Source organism: Mya arenaria, chromosome 11 (genome assembly GCF_026914265.1).
Source record: "Mya arenaria isolate MELC-2E11 chromosome 11, ASM2691426v1".
Taxonomy (NCBI): domain Eukaryota; kingdom Metazoa; phylum Mollusca; class Bivalvia; order Myida; family Myidae; genus Mya; species Mya arenaria.
This window is the reverse complement of record NC_069132.1, coordinates 16618773-16633667: the sequence shown is the minus strand read 5'-3', so window position 1 is coordinate 16633667 and position 14895 is coordinate 16618773. Positions and strand designations below refer to the sequence as shown.

Sequence of the window (14895 nt, the reverse complement as noted above, 5' to 3'; positions counted from 1 at the left end):
TCGTGCTAAGATCCGGTAAAACTTACGGTGCGACTTGGTCGTCGTTAGATGACTTGTGGTCATCTCCCGAAAGCGGCCAGGCAACTGGAAAAGGGGGTCCATGATTTCGTCACGTCCGCCCGGCGAGGAGGGCTCCAAGGTTGCCGGGTCCGTATGACCCCGCGGACGACCGTACCGCTCAGTACCGCCAATGACGTTACCTCCGTCAGCGTCATCGTAGGAGCTGTAATCAGCGAATGTCTGCGTTTGGGTGAAATAGTCATACAAGAACATCTGCTGTGAGTTAGAATCCAGTTGAGAAAAGTCCATTCCTTATATGTTTATAGCGGCTGTAGACTGTATAAAGCAGACGTGTTCATCCTAGTTACGTTACCTTCTCACAAACGTTAAGTTCCCTTTAGCTCCTAAGGTTCATGATCGTATATGTTGTTTTAGCGTCTGGCTTTTTGAATAATGTCCATACACGGGGCCAAATCAGAAATTCTTTCCCTACGAGTTTAGGAGTTTGTCTCAGGTGTGGCGTAACGTGTGCTCTCTCAGGATAACCCACAATGGAATGTGTGGTCCCTGTGAACACTCAGGCAACTGCTTTCATATAGCTTGCTTTATCCCCCCCCCCCCCCCCCCCCCCATACGCAAACAATTGTATTGAAAAGCTCATTATAGCTAATTTTTAATATTTTGTGTGAAAATAATTACTCTCAGTGTTCTTTATACTATGAGACAATTTACTGTTATTATTGGCTTTCATTTCACTCATGGTAATTAACGTTTTGACATAATTTCGAAAAAAAAAATCACAATTCAAACGCTTCTTGGTATTAAAGTACACCTCTAAAAATCAAATCCAAACCATTTCGTTCTATATTTTAATGCAATACGTGGTGCTTGTGATGATGACGACGTCGACGACAATTAATATGACGATTATGTTGATGATGACGACGATGGATTGAATTAAATGGAATTTAAACCTGAAATAATCCTTGCAAATCCCTGCCAGTGTAGAGTAAACTATTGTGAGGGTGGTCTTGTTGTAAGGCCCGCCTCTCACCCAAGAGATCACTGGTTCGACACCCAAGATAACACCATACATTACTGGTTTCTTCTGAGAAAGCAGAATCTAGGCGTATATATCTATAGGCCTTCATAATCGAGCTTAAATACAGTGTTATCAACTTAACGACTTTTGATTACTTAATCTTGGGCATATTTGAATATTTCAATTCGATTTTCATTCATAATTTATTGTTTTCCAGAAAATGATTTATTTTACTCACATATTTTTAACCAGTAAACTTCCAAGTCCCAGTCGTCCATGGCTCACGTGTATTTAAGTGTATAACTTATCTTTATGGCAACAGCGTAATTCCTTTTTAAATTGAGACAATAAACAATTGCTCTTCCTAAACAGTCAAGACACAAGTACATTTATTACAATGCATCACAGTGGAACCCTTGATGGAATATTGCACATTGGGCATATAAGCAGCACTCACGGCGGGTCCAGGAGAGGCGACGTGGTGACGCCGCCGTCCATCATATTGTAGGGGGCGGGCTTTACCGTCGAGAAAGGTACAAGGCCGCCCTGTCTCAAAACACTTTGAGCTACAACGTGCAACTTATTTCGTCAGTGTACTTGCATGTATAAGCAGTTGAAATGCTGGACTTAGTGTCCCTCCCCGTCCGGTCTGAAGAGTTCACCAATTCATCAGCAGATTCTGAGAGTAAGATTTTCTAAGTTTTCATTCGGTTGCCATGGCAACCAGAGTTCTTCATGGGACCACCTTTATTGAAGGAATCTGAAAGAGGACCACCCAACGAACATGCATGTGAAGTTGATAGAAATTGTCCCACTGGTTTAGAAGAAGAAGTAAATTGTTTGAAGGAAAATGTTGACGACGGACGGGCGACGGACAATTACCCTATCTTAATACGTCACGCTGAGCTAAAAAGGGTAGTGAACACCATCACTGTTTACTGATGAGACAACAAAGAGAAGATCAACTGAACTAAAAGACACACAAGCAAATGCATAAGATGAACAAACTGTTCGAGAATAAGGTAATGTTGGGTAATTTACGGTTAATATGAAACTTAAGGAGACACTTTCTCGTGTAGTTGCTTCTAGTGGGCAAATAAATCCGGACAACGGTTGAGATGAGCAGTTTGATGACAAGTACTGCCTGAAAACTCATCGTCATTTATTTGCATAACTGGATTAGTGCAAACAAAACAGAAGAAAATACTAAGGATTATCTGTTCTTTTCATTTGTCATTTGATTTAAGATTTATGTATCAATCAGACAAGATCGGGAATGTGGGTATCTAAAATGGACACAAACATGTCATGGGGAACAAATGTAAATTCGCTGACTAAGCCCGCCGGATTACCACCCCTTGGTGAACATGGACAACCAGAAGTGATTACGGTATGACCTAAAACCTACATTAATGAGACTGCTGTATTTTTTGCCGATATTGTGAAGGATCCTGTTTGTTTAAGTGTAAACTATTTTGTTAATATTCATGTTGTACAATATTTTTGATCGACGGCATCTAATTTAATAATTAAATATTAATATAAAAGTTTGTATATAGGTTTGAAAATTGTTGTATAAAAGGTCATTATTATACCTATACGTCAAATGTTTTTTTTTTTAAGTTACTGACGACCTACCGGAGAAGACTGGCTACTCGCCGGCTACTCACCCTTGACTTTGGGTCTGATGTAGCGCTCCTTGCTGGCCATCCCGGTGCCGGCGGCCGTTGTCCACTCGGTAGCCCAGCTTGACACATGATCTCGCCGGGATCGGTAGGAAGCCCTCATCAGGACTCTGTCGCCGGTGTGGCACAAAGAAAATCCAGCACAAATCACGATTTTGTACACAAAACTTCACAAACATACGCCATAAAAACGAAGGAATCGATCAGGTTGCTATGTATTCATAATTTCTTGTCGCCATTTCTATTTTAACTTTATCTGACTCGATTGATTACGGGGGTTTAAACACATTAAGCTATTTATCTTCCATCGATATCCTATAACATATAACAATCATAGGAGATTGAATGAAAAAGAAAACCTTTAACTTGCGGCTGGTATTAAATAGCATTAAACAAATATGAAAATAATGCGGATATAAGCCAAATCATTTTCTCTTTCGCATTACAAGCGACCACCCGATGACATCGCCAAATGCATCGGCAGAGATAGCTCCTGCACTTGACATCGTTCATTATTAAAACATACATCCGGAGCCGATGTATTGAATAAAGGATGCCTTCAAATATTCAAAGTGTGTCCTTCAAAATGCAGTTATGACACATAAAGATGATTTTCTTTGACAATACATTGGTCCAAATACATAAATCAACAGTGGCATTGACCCGAACATCAGAGCACCCCAATACAACACATAGATACATCCCCATACAGGTTGTGTATGTACATAAATACTTTAATAATTTTTGAATCTGTATATATGTCTCGAATGGCAGCAGACTGATTGTTGTATTTACACAACCTTGTGCTCATTTTAAATACTTCCTTGACTTCAGTTAACTCAAATGTGTAACCAAATAATGACACTGACGCCCATGCAGCTAATGGTCAAACGGCGCCAGTTTGTGCTATCGAAGAGCAAAGTCACGTGCTCATCGTCCCGGGGTGGCATAGACAAGTCCCGTGGTATAACCTATGACTAATGACGTGAATTACGGGCATATAAGTCAGGATTTGGCGTCCGTATAACGTTAAACTTTGTTTATTTTATATAAATTAAGTTCGGTGTTGGGTATTAAGTTATAGACTTAGTTAAATGACATCTTAATGATTAAGAATGGGCGGAATGAGCGTAGCTGCTGAACGTTTTTTTTTAATAATTAAGAAATAACTTCATGATTTCTAACTGGCTCTAAAATTTCAACTTTCGCGGGTGTTTAAAGTGTCCGCCTGCTGCCACTCATCCAATACACATTCCATGTGTCATTGACAATGTGTCAGCCAATGAGGTTGTATTCTAAGTCAGTTGGATGACCTTAAGTACCATCTTAATTATATAAAAGGCCCGTTTGCTATGCTCACTACGCGCATTCTTAAGCATTAATATATTACTTCATGTCTTCTAACTATTACTTAGAATTATGTGGTGACATAGAATGCCAAGCATTCTGCAAAATAATAAAACTTAATACGTATACACGGATTCAAGACACTGCGAATCCAATTTCATTATAATCATCGCTACTCGACCACTGGCACCGGATTTTCAAAATTAATCATTTTTTTTAAAAAATTATAATACCGAATATGTGAAAAAATATTGATTTTTTTTTAAATATGCACTTTGTACTGTATAATTAGTATATTTTACAGTACAAAGTGCATATTTAATTTTTTTTTTCGGTATTATGATTTTTAGTAAGGAATTATAAGATTGTTTTTGATTTTTTTTTTAAATGTTTGAGTTTGAAAATCCGGTGCCAGTGCTACTCGACGTTACATAGTACATACACAGTGTAATAAAATTAACAGAACACTATGAACTTATTTTAATGAGATTGCTGTTATACAGTCAAACGTTGTGTTTTTTTATATGCGTTTCGATGGTTTATAGAAATCTTCCAGTGCAGTAAAACTGATATTTCACTGTTTCGACGGTGAAAATATCACTTTGATATCGTTTACTGTTTTTAAAGTTAAGCCCTCTCTCGAGCGTCAGCGAACAGACGACTGTGGCACATGACATCATTTTGTTTCGCTCATATACCATTTGTCAAGTTTTTATTTCTTGAAAACTATACTTTTTAGGAATATAAAAAATGTTGGGTTCAGTGTAAGATCGCAATATATTTCACCTCGTGAACACAAAAAGTAAATATTTTAATCGTTGCTACACCACTAATAAAATATAGCTTTAGTTGCTTACTCGGTGATATAATATATTATATAGAAAACAATTGTTTGTTTCAGTGTATGATCGTGCTTGTTATTTGCTTTCCGGTGGTTTATAGAGATTTATCAGTGAAATTAAAATAATATCTGTCACTGTTTCAAACAGAGGAAATATCAATTGGATAGTGTTCCCTGTATTGTGAATTTAAACCCATTCTCACGTCCAAATCAAACATCAGCACGTACAGGGCTAGGACACAATTTCAACCGTATGTCTTTTCCAAAATTACGTTTGTGATTCGCATACAATGTATCAGACCGTTCTATAGCCGAGCTTTCAGGCAACAAACACCAGCAGATCCCTTCAGGGAAAAGCATGTCCGACACGGAAGTGGGCCACTGGTCTTTATATACACTAACTTCTCTATTCTCACAGATCCCGGGCTTTGCTAATTTATATATTGCCAACCAAGTTTACATCCGGTATGAACGTACTTCCGTTTTAACGGAACGTTATTATGGACGCACATCCGCCGCCTACAGCGGACCGTTACACTATCCTAAGCTGAAAAAACACACAGCAATTATCTATATTTATTACATGCTTTCCGGTGACTTAAAGTCAGTTATCAGAGAAATAAAAATGATGGTTTCACTGTTTGAAACATCGCCTAATGAATGTTTTTACTATTCCGGTGGCAGGTCCAGGAATTTAAAACGGTGGGGGAGGGAATAATTCTTTAAATTAGGTATTCATTTAAGGTTTAACTTAACTTGATAGTTATACAAATGTATATAACGGGTACAAACTATATATGAGGAAATGTGAATGCCATGTAAAGGGGGGTAACTGTTAAACAACTATTTTATTTAATCGATTAACTAAGAGCATTAGTTTTACTTAATCAAACGGTCCTTGACCCGGAAGTAAACAACATATTTGACGCAAGTAGCTACAAAGTGAGAAGTGAAATTTGGATATAAATTTGGAAATAAAGCCCATTTTGATGGCAATATCACACAAACGAAGGTAATCTTTACTTCACAATACTTGATTGTCGAAAATGAACGTGTCATTTTGTGTGCCCTGTTTTTGCAAGGATTAATTCTGCTTAAAAAACGGTGGGAAATATTGACCCAAATTTAAGACATTAGTATCAATCGAATTTCAAGTAATCTGTCAGATATTGTACTTTTAATTACACTTGATTGACTTCAAAAAAAGAAAGAAAAACCTTTCCGTAAAGTGCAAATAAAGTGTACCTGGTAGGAAAAGTGCTCAAAATCAACTTCTCGGAAACACTTAACAGTTGAAACGCTCCCTTCCAACTGAGTCAACATGCAGTGATGACTTGTTCTTACACACACTGCACTCCTCCAGTATTTTTCCTTTTTTGGCCGATTCAGGCACTTTGACACCACTGCCAGTGTACTGGTAAAGTTTAACCTTGGAGGAGTTTTGCGTCATGCAGGGCTCATCCTTGAGGGCAATTCGGACAATCACTTCGCTCTGTGTTCATTGACTTAACTGTATAATAACATCAAAGAGAAGTCAACTTTGCCAGCTTTTTCTCATGTTGGCCCTTTTACTTGCTGATGTCCATAATCAAGTTGACTCCGCATAATTGAGCCCATAAAAATCTATACCGGCCATTCAGAACGTTGCTATTATTAGACAGAGACGCACTCAGCCAATCCTTTTCAGCTTTTCAAGATCATGAATAATCAGGTGAAACCGGCAGTCAAAATCTGTGTCTAATTTTTCCAAGTTATTAGGAACGCATATTATTTTGATCACAAGGGTTAATGTCGGTGTCAACGGCCTGGTTTGTCGGCGTTTGCGAGAAAGTTGTTGGTAACAAGTCTTTTATTTTTCTATTCAATAAGGCCAATTAAAGATTACTTTACTTTCAGTTCTTCACAATCTTGTAACATTCACATCAAAATTAAAAACGTGAGTGCCTTCATTGGGCGATTCGCCCAAGCGCAGTAAAAGAGAACTTGATAAAGATGATGAAAATTCTCCAAGGAGAACATTTAAAAAAGATAACAGTCAGAAAACGTAAGACTGGTATTAGGCATATGATAAAAACAAAATTATGTTTCTGGTTCCCTGACCAACTGTCTTAAAAGACCCTACCATTTTTTTTTTATTCACAGTGGAAAAAATGTTGATGATGATAATATTTTCAAGTTTTATAGTAACTATAATTTATTCTGTACTTTTGCTTAGCAACGATGACTTCTGTTTCCAGTTTAAATGGGGTGGCAATGCAATTTAATAGCAATACCATTTACTGCATGCTGCCATCAAGAAGCTAAACTTCTACTAAAGCTTATTTCTGATGGACTATCATGCTAACAGTTAAAAAAGATCTAAATTTTTTAGCCCGCAAGAGGAAACACAACTATATTTTTTAGGCCTAACCAAACTGAACAAATGTAATTTAAAAACAGGTACTCAGGACTCACGAGTACCTAATATGCAGAATCTCAAAATTTGAAAAAAGTTTGGTATGCAGCTGTTCAATTGTTTAATAATATTTCTTACACAGAATTAAGGTAAAAAAAAGAGGAGTATTTGGTATACATGTACAAGGGATGTGGGAGTTACACCTTACAAAAGCCTTGCTATTAATCTAGTTCTTAAAATAGTGATGTGGTGAGAGTTACCAAGGTCAATTCCTAGTGTCATCAAAATCCCAATCTTTCTTACTAAGTCACCTTCAAATTTTTTAGAGTAATAGAAAATGATGCATTTGACATAGTATTATTCGGTGAGATTGGTAGCTCTCTGCTTATTGGAGAAAGGGCTGTTGGGGGATGGGGCGGATGGGGAAAGTTGCTGGTGGGGCAAGGGAATATTAGAGAATGGGGATATTGTTGAAAGGGGCTTATATAGTGGGGAAAGGGCTATTGAGGAAAGGGGCTTTGTGAAAAAGAGGTCAGTAGGGAAAAGGGCTGGTGCCATTGGTGCTTGTGAACATAATGTGATTTTTTTTTCAAAAACGGAAATATTATAACAAAATTGAATTATATAGAACTGCCAATCAAATGTCAAACAATTTATTTTTGCACTTGATGTTCTGACAGTTCATGTACTGGTTACTAAAAAGTGCACAATTTAAATCAGCCAACAGCATATTGCAGCAAAAATGACATAATTTAGCTATTTTTCAATCTGATTTATTAAACCATGCTCACTTCAATCCAACTAATCAGCATTTTCTATTTCAGTGCTCCATTTCCCATATAAACTTTGTTAATTAATATTAAAAAACTCCTACAAACACAATTACCTAGAGACAAAATGGATTACTTTTGATGAACAGCATTTCATTATTTAAAAAAATAGGCCAAGATAATATAGTTTTTCATGCACATAAAATCCCCACTTCTTTTAAGGTCTAATGATTTTAATTAAATATACTTGATAAAACGTGGTATGATTTGAAAAAAAAACTGAATTCTAAAAGTAAAAACTAATTAATATTTGGCAAAAACTCAAATTGGATGTTAAGAAGCTAAATCAGCGGTACCTGAGTAACTTCTATTTGAATTGGCCTTTCCAAAATTAAGTCACTAAAGTTAATTAAGTAAAGTTGGACACCTAACTAGCATTAAACGCCTGGAACAATATGAAGTTTTTTTTTTTATTATTGAATGGTGATTTCCGCTGGAAATTATGCATGCATCATTCTTATCTTTATTATCCACCATTTTCGTAGGGAATTTGAAGGAAATGTACTCCCGTCAGGAGTAAGGTCCCTTTTAACTGTAATTTTGATCAATGGACCGGAGTACTGTGTTGAGACTTTTTTGGGAAACATTTAGAAACTTGGAACAAATTTCGTCAATTAATAATAGACGCATGTTCAGGTTAGAATAATGGTTGCTATTGAAAGATTGAAGGGTAAACTGCATGTACGCTGCATACTTTTCATTTAGGTACTTTTCTGGGCATGTTTTTCGTACTCAACACTTTTCGAGCAAATCAAAGTTGGTAAACCTTGAGCTATTTAGGCCTTTAAAAGACCCCTTTAAAAATGTGAAGAATTTTTTTTTTTAAATTTAAGGTCAAATTTCAAGTCATATAACACCAGAGTAGGAGTTCATTCCCATCAAAAGACTGTGTTTTGTTGTACCTTTTGACCTCAAAGAAAGCTAACAGCCATGTAGTTTCTGAACACCACACGTTTATTTTATACTTTTCATGTTGATCTCAATTTCTAAATGAAATAGCAGGGTGTAGCTTGTTTATTTAATAAGTTAGAAATAATGGTTTTAATTTATATTGCAAAATAATAATCAAAGCATTTTTTGTTCAACCCTTTCAAAACCAGTCCATCTTGGAACTTAAAACAAGATAGCGACAGCCTAACGCCAGTAATAGCAAATACAAAAATAATATTCAAACCATTTTTTTCCAACACCCCTTTTAAAACCAGTCCTTCTGGGACTTAAAAAGAAATTCCGATAGCCTAAAGCCAGTAATAGCAAATGGGTCAAAATCCCTGCCTTGCATGTGTTCGGTAGACTAAATTCTCTACTAAAACATGAATATTTCTGACTTTAAAGCCATACAATATACTTTGTTTATGGTATACTATTGTAAAGTTGTATGATACTATATTGATGTAAGAACCAAACCTTCTCGGTTTAGTTAACGTGGTCTAAGTCGGATAGACACCTCGCTAGGCTTGGGTATAAATATCATAGAGACATCCACTAGATGTCTATCCTATATGTGTTTACAAGAAGACAGTACAGAGGAACTTCATGGAGGGTCTGTTACAGCAAAAAACAAAATGACACTTATGTAATAAAACTGACAAGAGTTCCAGCTGTATGATTAAGATACATGCAACGGCAGTGGAGTCCAACCACAAGCATCCATTGGCATAGACTGATATAGCCTGGACTCCCATTTTCCCCGTTTCGCATAGGAATTTAACATTTATGAAAGTTGAAACTAGAAAGAACTCTTTTTTCATGTTGCTTTCATTTTTCACTATGAATGATGTACTTATATTCCATGTTTCCATGGTTAAGAACAATAAGTTAAATCATAGGACATGCCTAGAGGATTGATAAATATATGATTTATAATGTCAATAAATCTATTAAAACAAATTTATGACTTCCAAGAGATTAGGGTAAATTATTTGTGCACACACAGAAAAATGAAGAGTAATTTCATACAGCTTTGCTCATTCAAAAAGTTTTGCCCTAGTTTTTGCTGTGCTGTTATTTTGATGCATATTTCCGCAGTCCAAAATGGTTCTTGTGCCAAATTGAAGTTTACTTAAGTCTAAGTGTCCACCACTTCATGTTTCATTTCCTTTCTGACATTCTATAGGCTCTAAAGGAACGTACATTTGTTTAATTAATGTTGAAGATTGTTAAATAAAGAAAACATCCGGAAAATAAAGACCAGTGAATTCTAGTATTGGAAATTAAACATTGTGTCGGCGCTTCCACAGAAATTATGCCTTATAGGTGATGCTTCACTTTAGTATTTCTTTTCTTAACTGTGCTACTCTAGTTCAGTCATTTGAGGAAAAAACAACATGATATACAACATGTATCTTCAAATTATTCCGGGAACTGTGTATGTAACACTTTAAAAGTGCATTTTGTTTGCATGGATTACAACTGTTGGATATGTTTGTTTTAGATTTATCATCACTTTGTGTCATCTAAAGGTAACGTGTGTGAATTGTCTTTTTTTTATCTCATGGCTACTGGTTACTCCCAATGACTTGGCCATGACTTTCTAATTTGTTCCTATCACTTAGTTATCTCAAAGTCTAAATCATGGCTACAAAATCATACTCAGTTATCTCTAAGTAATGGTCACACCATCCTACTGAGTTATATCTAAGTAATGGTCACACCATCCTACTAAGTTATCTCTAAATAATGGTCACAACATCCTACTGAGTTATCTCTAAGTCATGGTCACACCATCCTACTGAGTTATCTAAATCATGGTCACACCATCCTACTTAGTTATCTCTAAATCATGGTCACAACATCCTTCTTAGTTATCTCTAAATCATGGTCACACCATCCTACTGAGTTATCTCTAAGTCATGGTCACACCATCCTACTTAGTTATCTCTAAATCATGGTCACAACATCCTTCTTAGTTATCTCTAAATCATGGTCACAACATCCTACTTAGTTATCTCTAAGTCATGGTCACACCATCCTACTGAGTTATCTCTAAATCATGGTCACACCATCCTACTGAGTTATCTCTAAATCATGGTCACACCATCCTATGAGTTATTGCTAAGTCATGGTCACAACATCCTACTGAGTTATCTCTAAGTCATGGTCACACCATCCTACTGAGTTTCTCTAAGTCATGGTCACACCATCCTATGAGTTATTGCTAAGTCATGGTCACAACATCCTACTGATTTATCTCTAAGTCATGGTCACACCATCCTACTGAGTTATCTCAAAATCATGGTCACACCATCCTACTGAGTTATCTCTAAATCATGGTCACAACATCCTACTTAGTTATCTCTCATTCATGGTCACAACATCCTACTGAGTTTCTCTAAATCATGGTCACACCATCCTACTTAGTTATCTCTAAATCATGGTCACACCATCCTACTGAGTTATCTCTAAGTCATGGTCACAACATCCTACTGAGTTATCTCTAAGTCATGGTCACACCATCCTACTGAGTTATCTCTAAATCATGGTCACACCATCCTACTGAGTTATCTCTAAGTCATGGTCACACCATCCTACTTAGTTATCTCTAATTCATGGTCACACCATCCTACTGAGTTATCTCTAAGTCATGGTCACAACATCCTACTGAGTTATCTCTAAGTCATGGTCACAACATCCTACTTAGTTATCTCTAAATCATGGTCACACCATCCTATGAGTAATTGCTAAGTCATGGTCACACCATCCTACTTAGTTATCTTTAAATCATGGTCACACCATCCTACTGAGTTATCTCTAAGTCATGGTCACACCATCCTACTGAGTTATCTCTAAATCATGGTCACACCATCCTACTTAGTTATCTCTAATTCATGGTCACAACATCCTACTGAGTTATCTCTAAATCATGGTCACACCATCCTACTTAGTTATCTCTAAATCATGGTCACACCATCCTACTGAGTTATCTCTAAATCATGGTCACACCATCCTACTTAGTTATCTCTAAATCATGGTCACACCATCCTACTGAGTTATCTCTAAGTCATGGTCACACCATCCTACTTAGTTATCTCTAAATCATGGTCACACCATCCTACTGAGTTATCTCAAAATCATGGTCACACCATCCTACTGAGTTATCTCTAATTCATGGTCACACCATCCTACTTAGTTATCTCTTAAGTCATGGTCACAACATCCTACTGAATTTATTTCTAAATCATGGTCACACCATCCTACTTAGTTATCTCTAAATCATGGTCACACCATCCTACTGAGTTATCTCTAAATCATGGTCACAACATCCTTCTTAGTTATCTCTAAGTCATGGTCACAACATCCTATTGAGTTATCTCTAAGTCATGGTCACATTATCCTACTAAGTTATTGCTAAGTCATGGTCACAACATCCTAGTAGGCTACAGTACACTCCTCGCCGAACTATCACATTCCTGGGTTACTCCCAAGGTTTTAAAATTTATCTTGGACTTCCACTAAGTATGTAACCAGCTTTCCTCGCTTAAATCTGCTGAGTTTCACTGAGTTGCTCATTTTCCGCACAAATTTTATTGCCGGTAGTGCCAATAATTGCCGGATCATGTTGATTTATTGACCTCAATGCGGAACTCTGAATTGTAAATTTAAAAAAATAAATAAACAAAATACATGCAAGATATGTACAGTAGGAGATCCTTATCGGTTTCCTCATAGTGTCGTGGTGTTTTCACCTCGAGTTACATGGCAATGGTAATTGTTTGGTCAACTGATTGGCCTCGAAGGGTGTGCGAGTGTAAACGCTGAGGAAAGCCCTAGCTTGAAATAAGATTTTGTGTCCCCGATGCTGAAAATACGCCGAGTTAAACGAAAAGTGGTAGTAGTGTACTGTGTACTAAGTCATGTTCACAACATACTTAAGTCATTGAAATTATCTTTGCTTCTGTAAAACACTTTACAACAAAAATTTAAATTTGCTTTTCTCAGTCAGACACAAGACATTAATGAATTGGGCCCTGACCATTTGCTGGTGATATTGTTAATGACTATTGATTTTTTATGATCTATACCAAGGTATTATTCTGTAGAACAAGAGAGTTTTAAATCCTAGAATTTTTCCTCCCATAATTCCAATGGAAAGCTAGGTAGGTTTTAATAGCTTGTTAGTGGACCTTTCCTTAAACTTGCTGTGTGGTCTATGACCATATGGTTACTAGGCAACAATTATCGAGTCTTTCTTACTTGTTAATTAGCCATTGATATATTATAGAAGCATCCCAATGCCTAAGTCTTATTATAAATAGATACATGTATATGCTGTTGATTACTTCTCTCTGATCGCTTTGATTCTTATTGATTCGATGGTTCAATTGTGCATTAAAATGTTGATGTTTGTGTGGTTTTCATAATTTAAAAACTTCTATACATTTTACATTGTTTATTTATCACAAACTGTTCATGAAAAATTGTGATAAAATGTTATTTGAGAATATAAATCTGGCAAACATAAGGTATTCCATGTTATTTTTCGGTAATAAATTTTGTTCTGATGTAACATGTTTTCTAGAAGTATGACAGATAAAGGGATTTGTTTTGAGTGAAGGAGTATGTAATATATACATAATTTTTATTATATTTATATATTTATGTATTTGCGTAAAGAAAGACAGCTCATGGTTATTGTAGGGTCATTATGATTTGGCTTAAAACATAAATTATGAACAACCTTTGTACTGTTTGTTATAATTCAAAAAATAATAATTTGAATTTCAGAAATACGGAGAAAAGGAAGGAGAAATCGCGGGATGCCGCCAGGTGTCGCCGTGGAAAGGAGGGCGAGATATTTTCAGAACTAGCGAGTCAGTTGCCACTACCAATGACAACCATTGACTCGCTGGACAAGGCCTCCGTGATGCGACTACTGCTGAGCTACCTTAAGGTTCGAAGCACGATGGAAAAACGTCCAAAACTGGGTAAGGTTTCATAAATATGTTGTTTGTTAAGTAAGGGGTTTATGGTAAGAGATTGGAGAATGTTGTCAAGCTCAGAAACTGCCTGGTTCATGGTCCAGTTTTGTGCTGTTCCCATTTAAATGGAAAAAATATGTTAAAAGGCTTATTCGTTATCATAAAAGCAAAAAGGGTTTGAAATCAACTATTACATATTGGACCCCCAAGGTTACTTTTTGTTTTACTTTAAGAGAAAGGACAAGAACGGAAGGATGACTATTTGTTTGTTGCTTGTTTCAGTTTATATTTTTAGTAGGTCAAGGCAACCATAATGGCTTTCTTGCACTAATTCTTTTTGTCAGGCAGCTTTTGAAAGTATTATAGATGTAAATTGAACACTTCACAGGAGTAAAAAACTCATTTTTAACCGACACATTTTCTGCACTTTATTATTTAAAGCTGAAACAGAATTTCCCAAGCAAGCAAAGCTGATAATGTCTGTCATAGTAAACTAGGTTGTTTACCACCGCAGTTGGTAACATTATACTATGCAAATACCTGACATTGTACTAGATACAGAATAATAATAATGGCCTCAAACATTTGAGCTAGCTATAATTAGACTGAACAATTATTGTTTGAAGGTCATCAATAATTAAAGGGGCCCTGCAGAGTTTATTTGAAAACAAAATACAATTCATAATTTTTGGGTATGTTGTATAGACAATTAAGGCACGTCCCAAAACAGCGTATAAATGTTAAATAGGATCATAAAGCAACAATTTATTTAAGTGTTATCTGGTCAACTTTATTATAGCTTGCTACAACTTCCGATGCTTAAAATGAGATTTTTCT

At 36.2% G+C, this 14895-nt stretch overlaps 2 protein-coding genes across 3 annotated transcripts in view; one reads left to right on the top strand and one right to left on the bottom strand.

Moving 5' to 3' along the window:
• The window catches only part of LOC128207645 (uncharacterized), a 67232-nt gene extending 64070 nt beyond the window's left edge, over positions 1-3162 (bottom strand). The window contains exon 1 of the mRNA XM_052910699.1: positions 2713-3162. Coding sequence (XP_052766659.1) covers positions 2713-2830 — 118 coding nt within the window. The 5' untranslated portion in view covers positions 2831-3162. The remainder of the gene's footprint in view (positions 1-2712) is intronic.
• Positions 3163-5771: 2609 nt separating this feature from the next.
• Positions 5772-14895, top strand: part of LOC128207715 (hypoxia-inducible factor 1-alpha-like) — a 60025-nt gene continuing 50901 nt past the window's right edge. Inside the window, exons 1-2 of one of the 2 annotated variants that reach the window (XM_052910808.1) lie at positions 5772-5927; positions 13865-14064. In XM_052910808.1, coding sequence (XP_052766768.1) covers positions 5905-5927; positions 13865-14064 — 223 coding nt within the window. In that variant the 5' untranslated portion in view covers positions 5772-5904. Of the gene's footprint in view, positions 5928-10247; positions 10397-13864; positions 14065-14895 lie in introns of those variants that run through there. The other variant, XM_052910809.1, reaches the window with a different exon arrangement.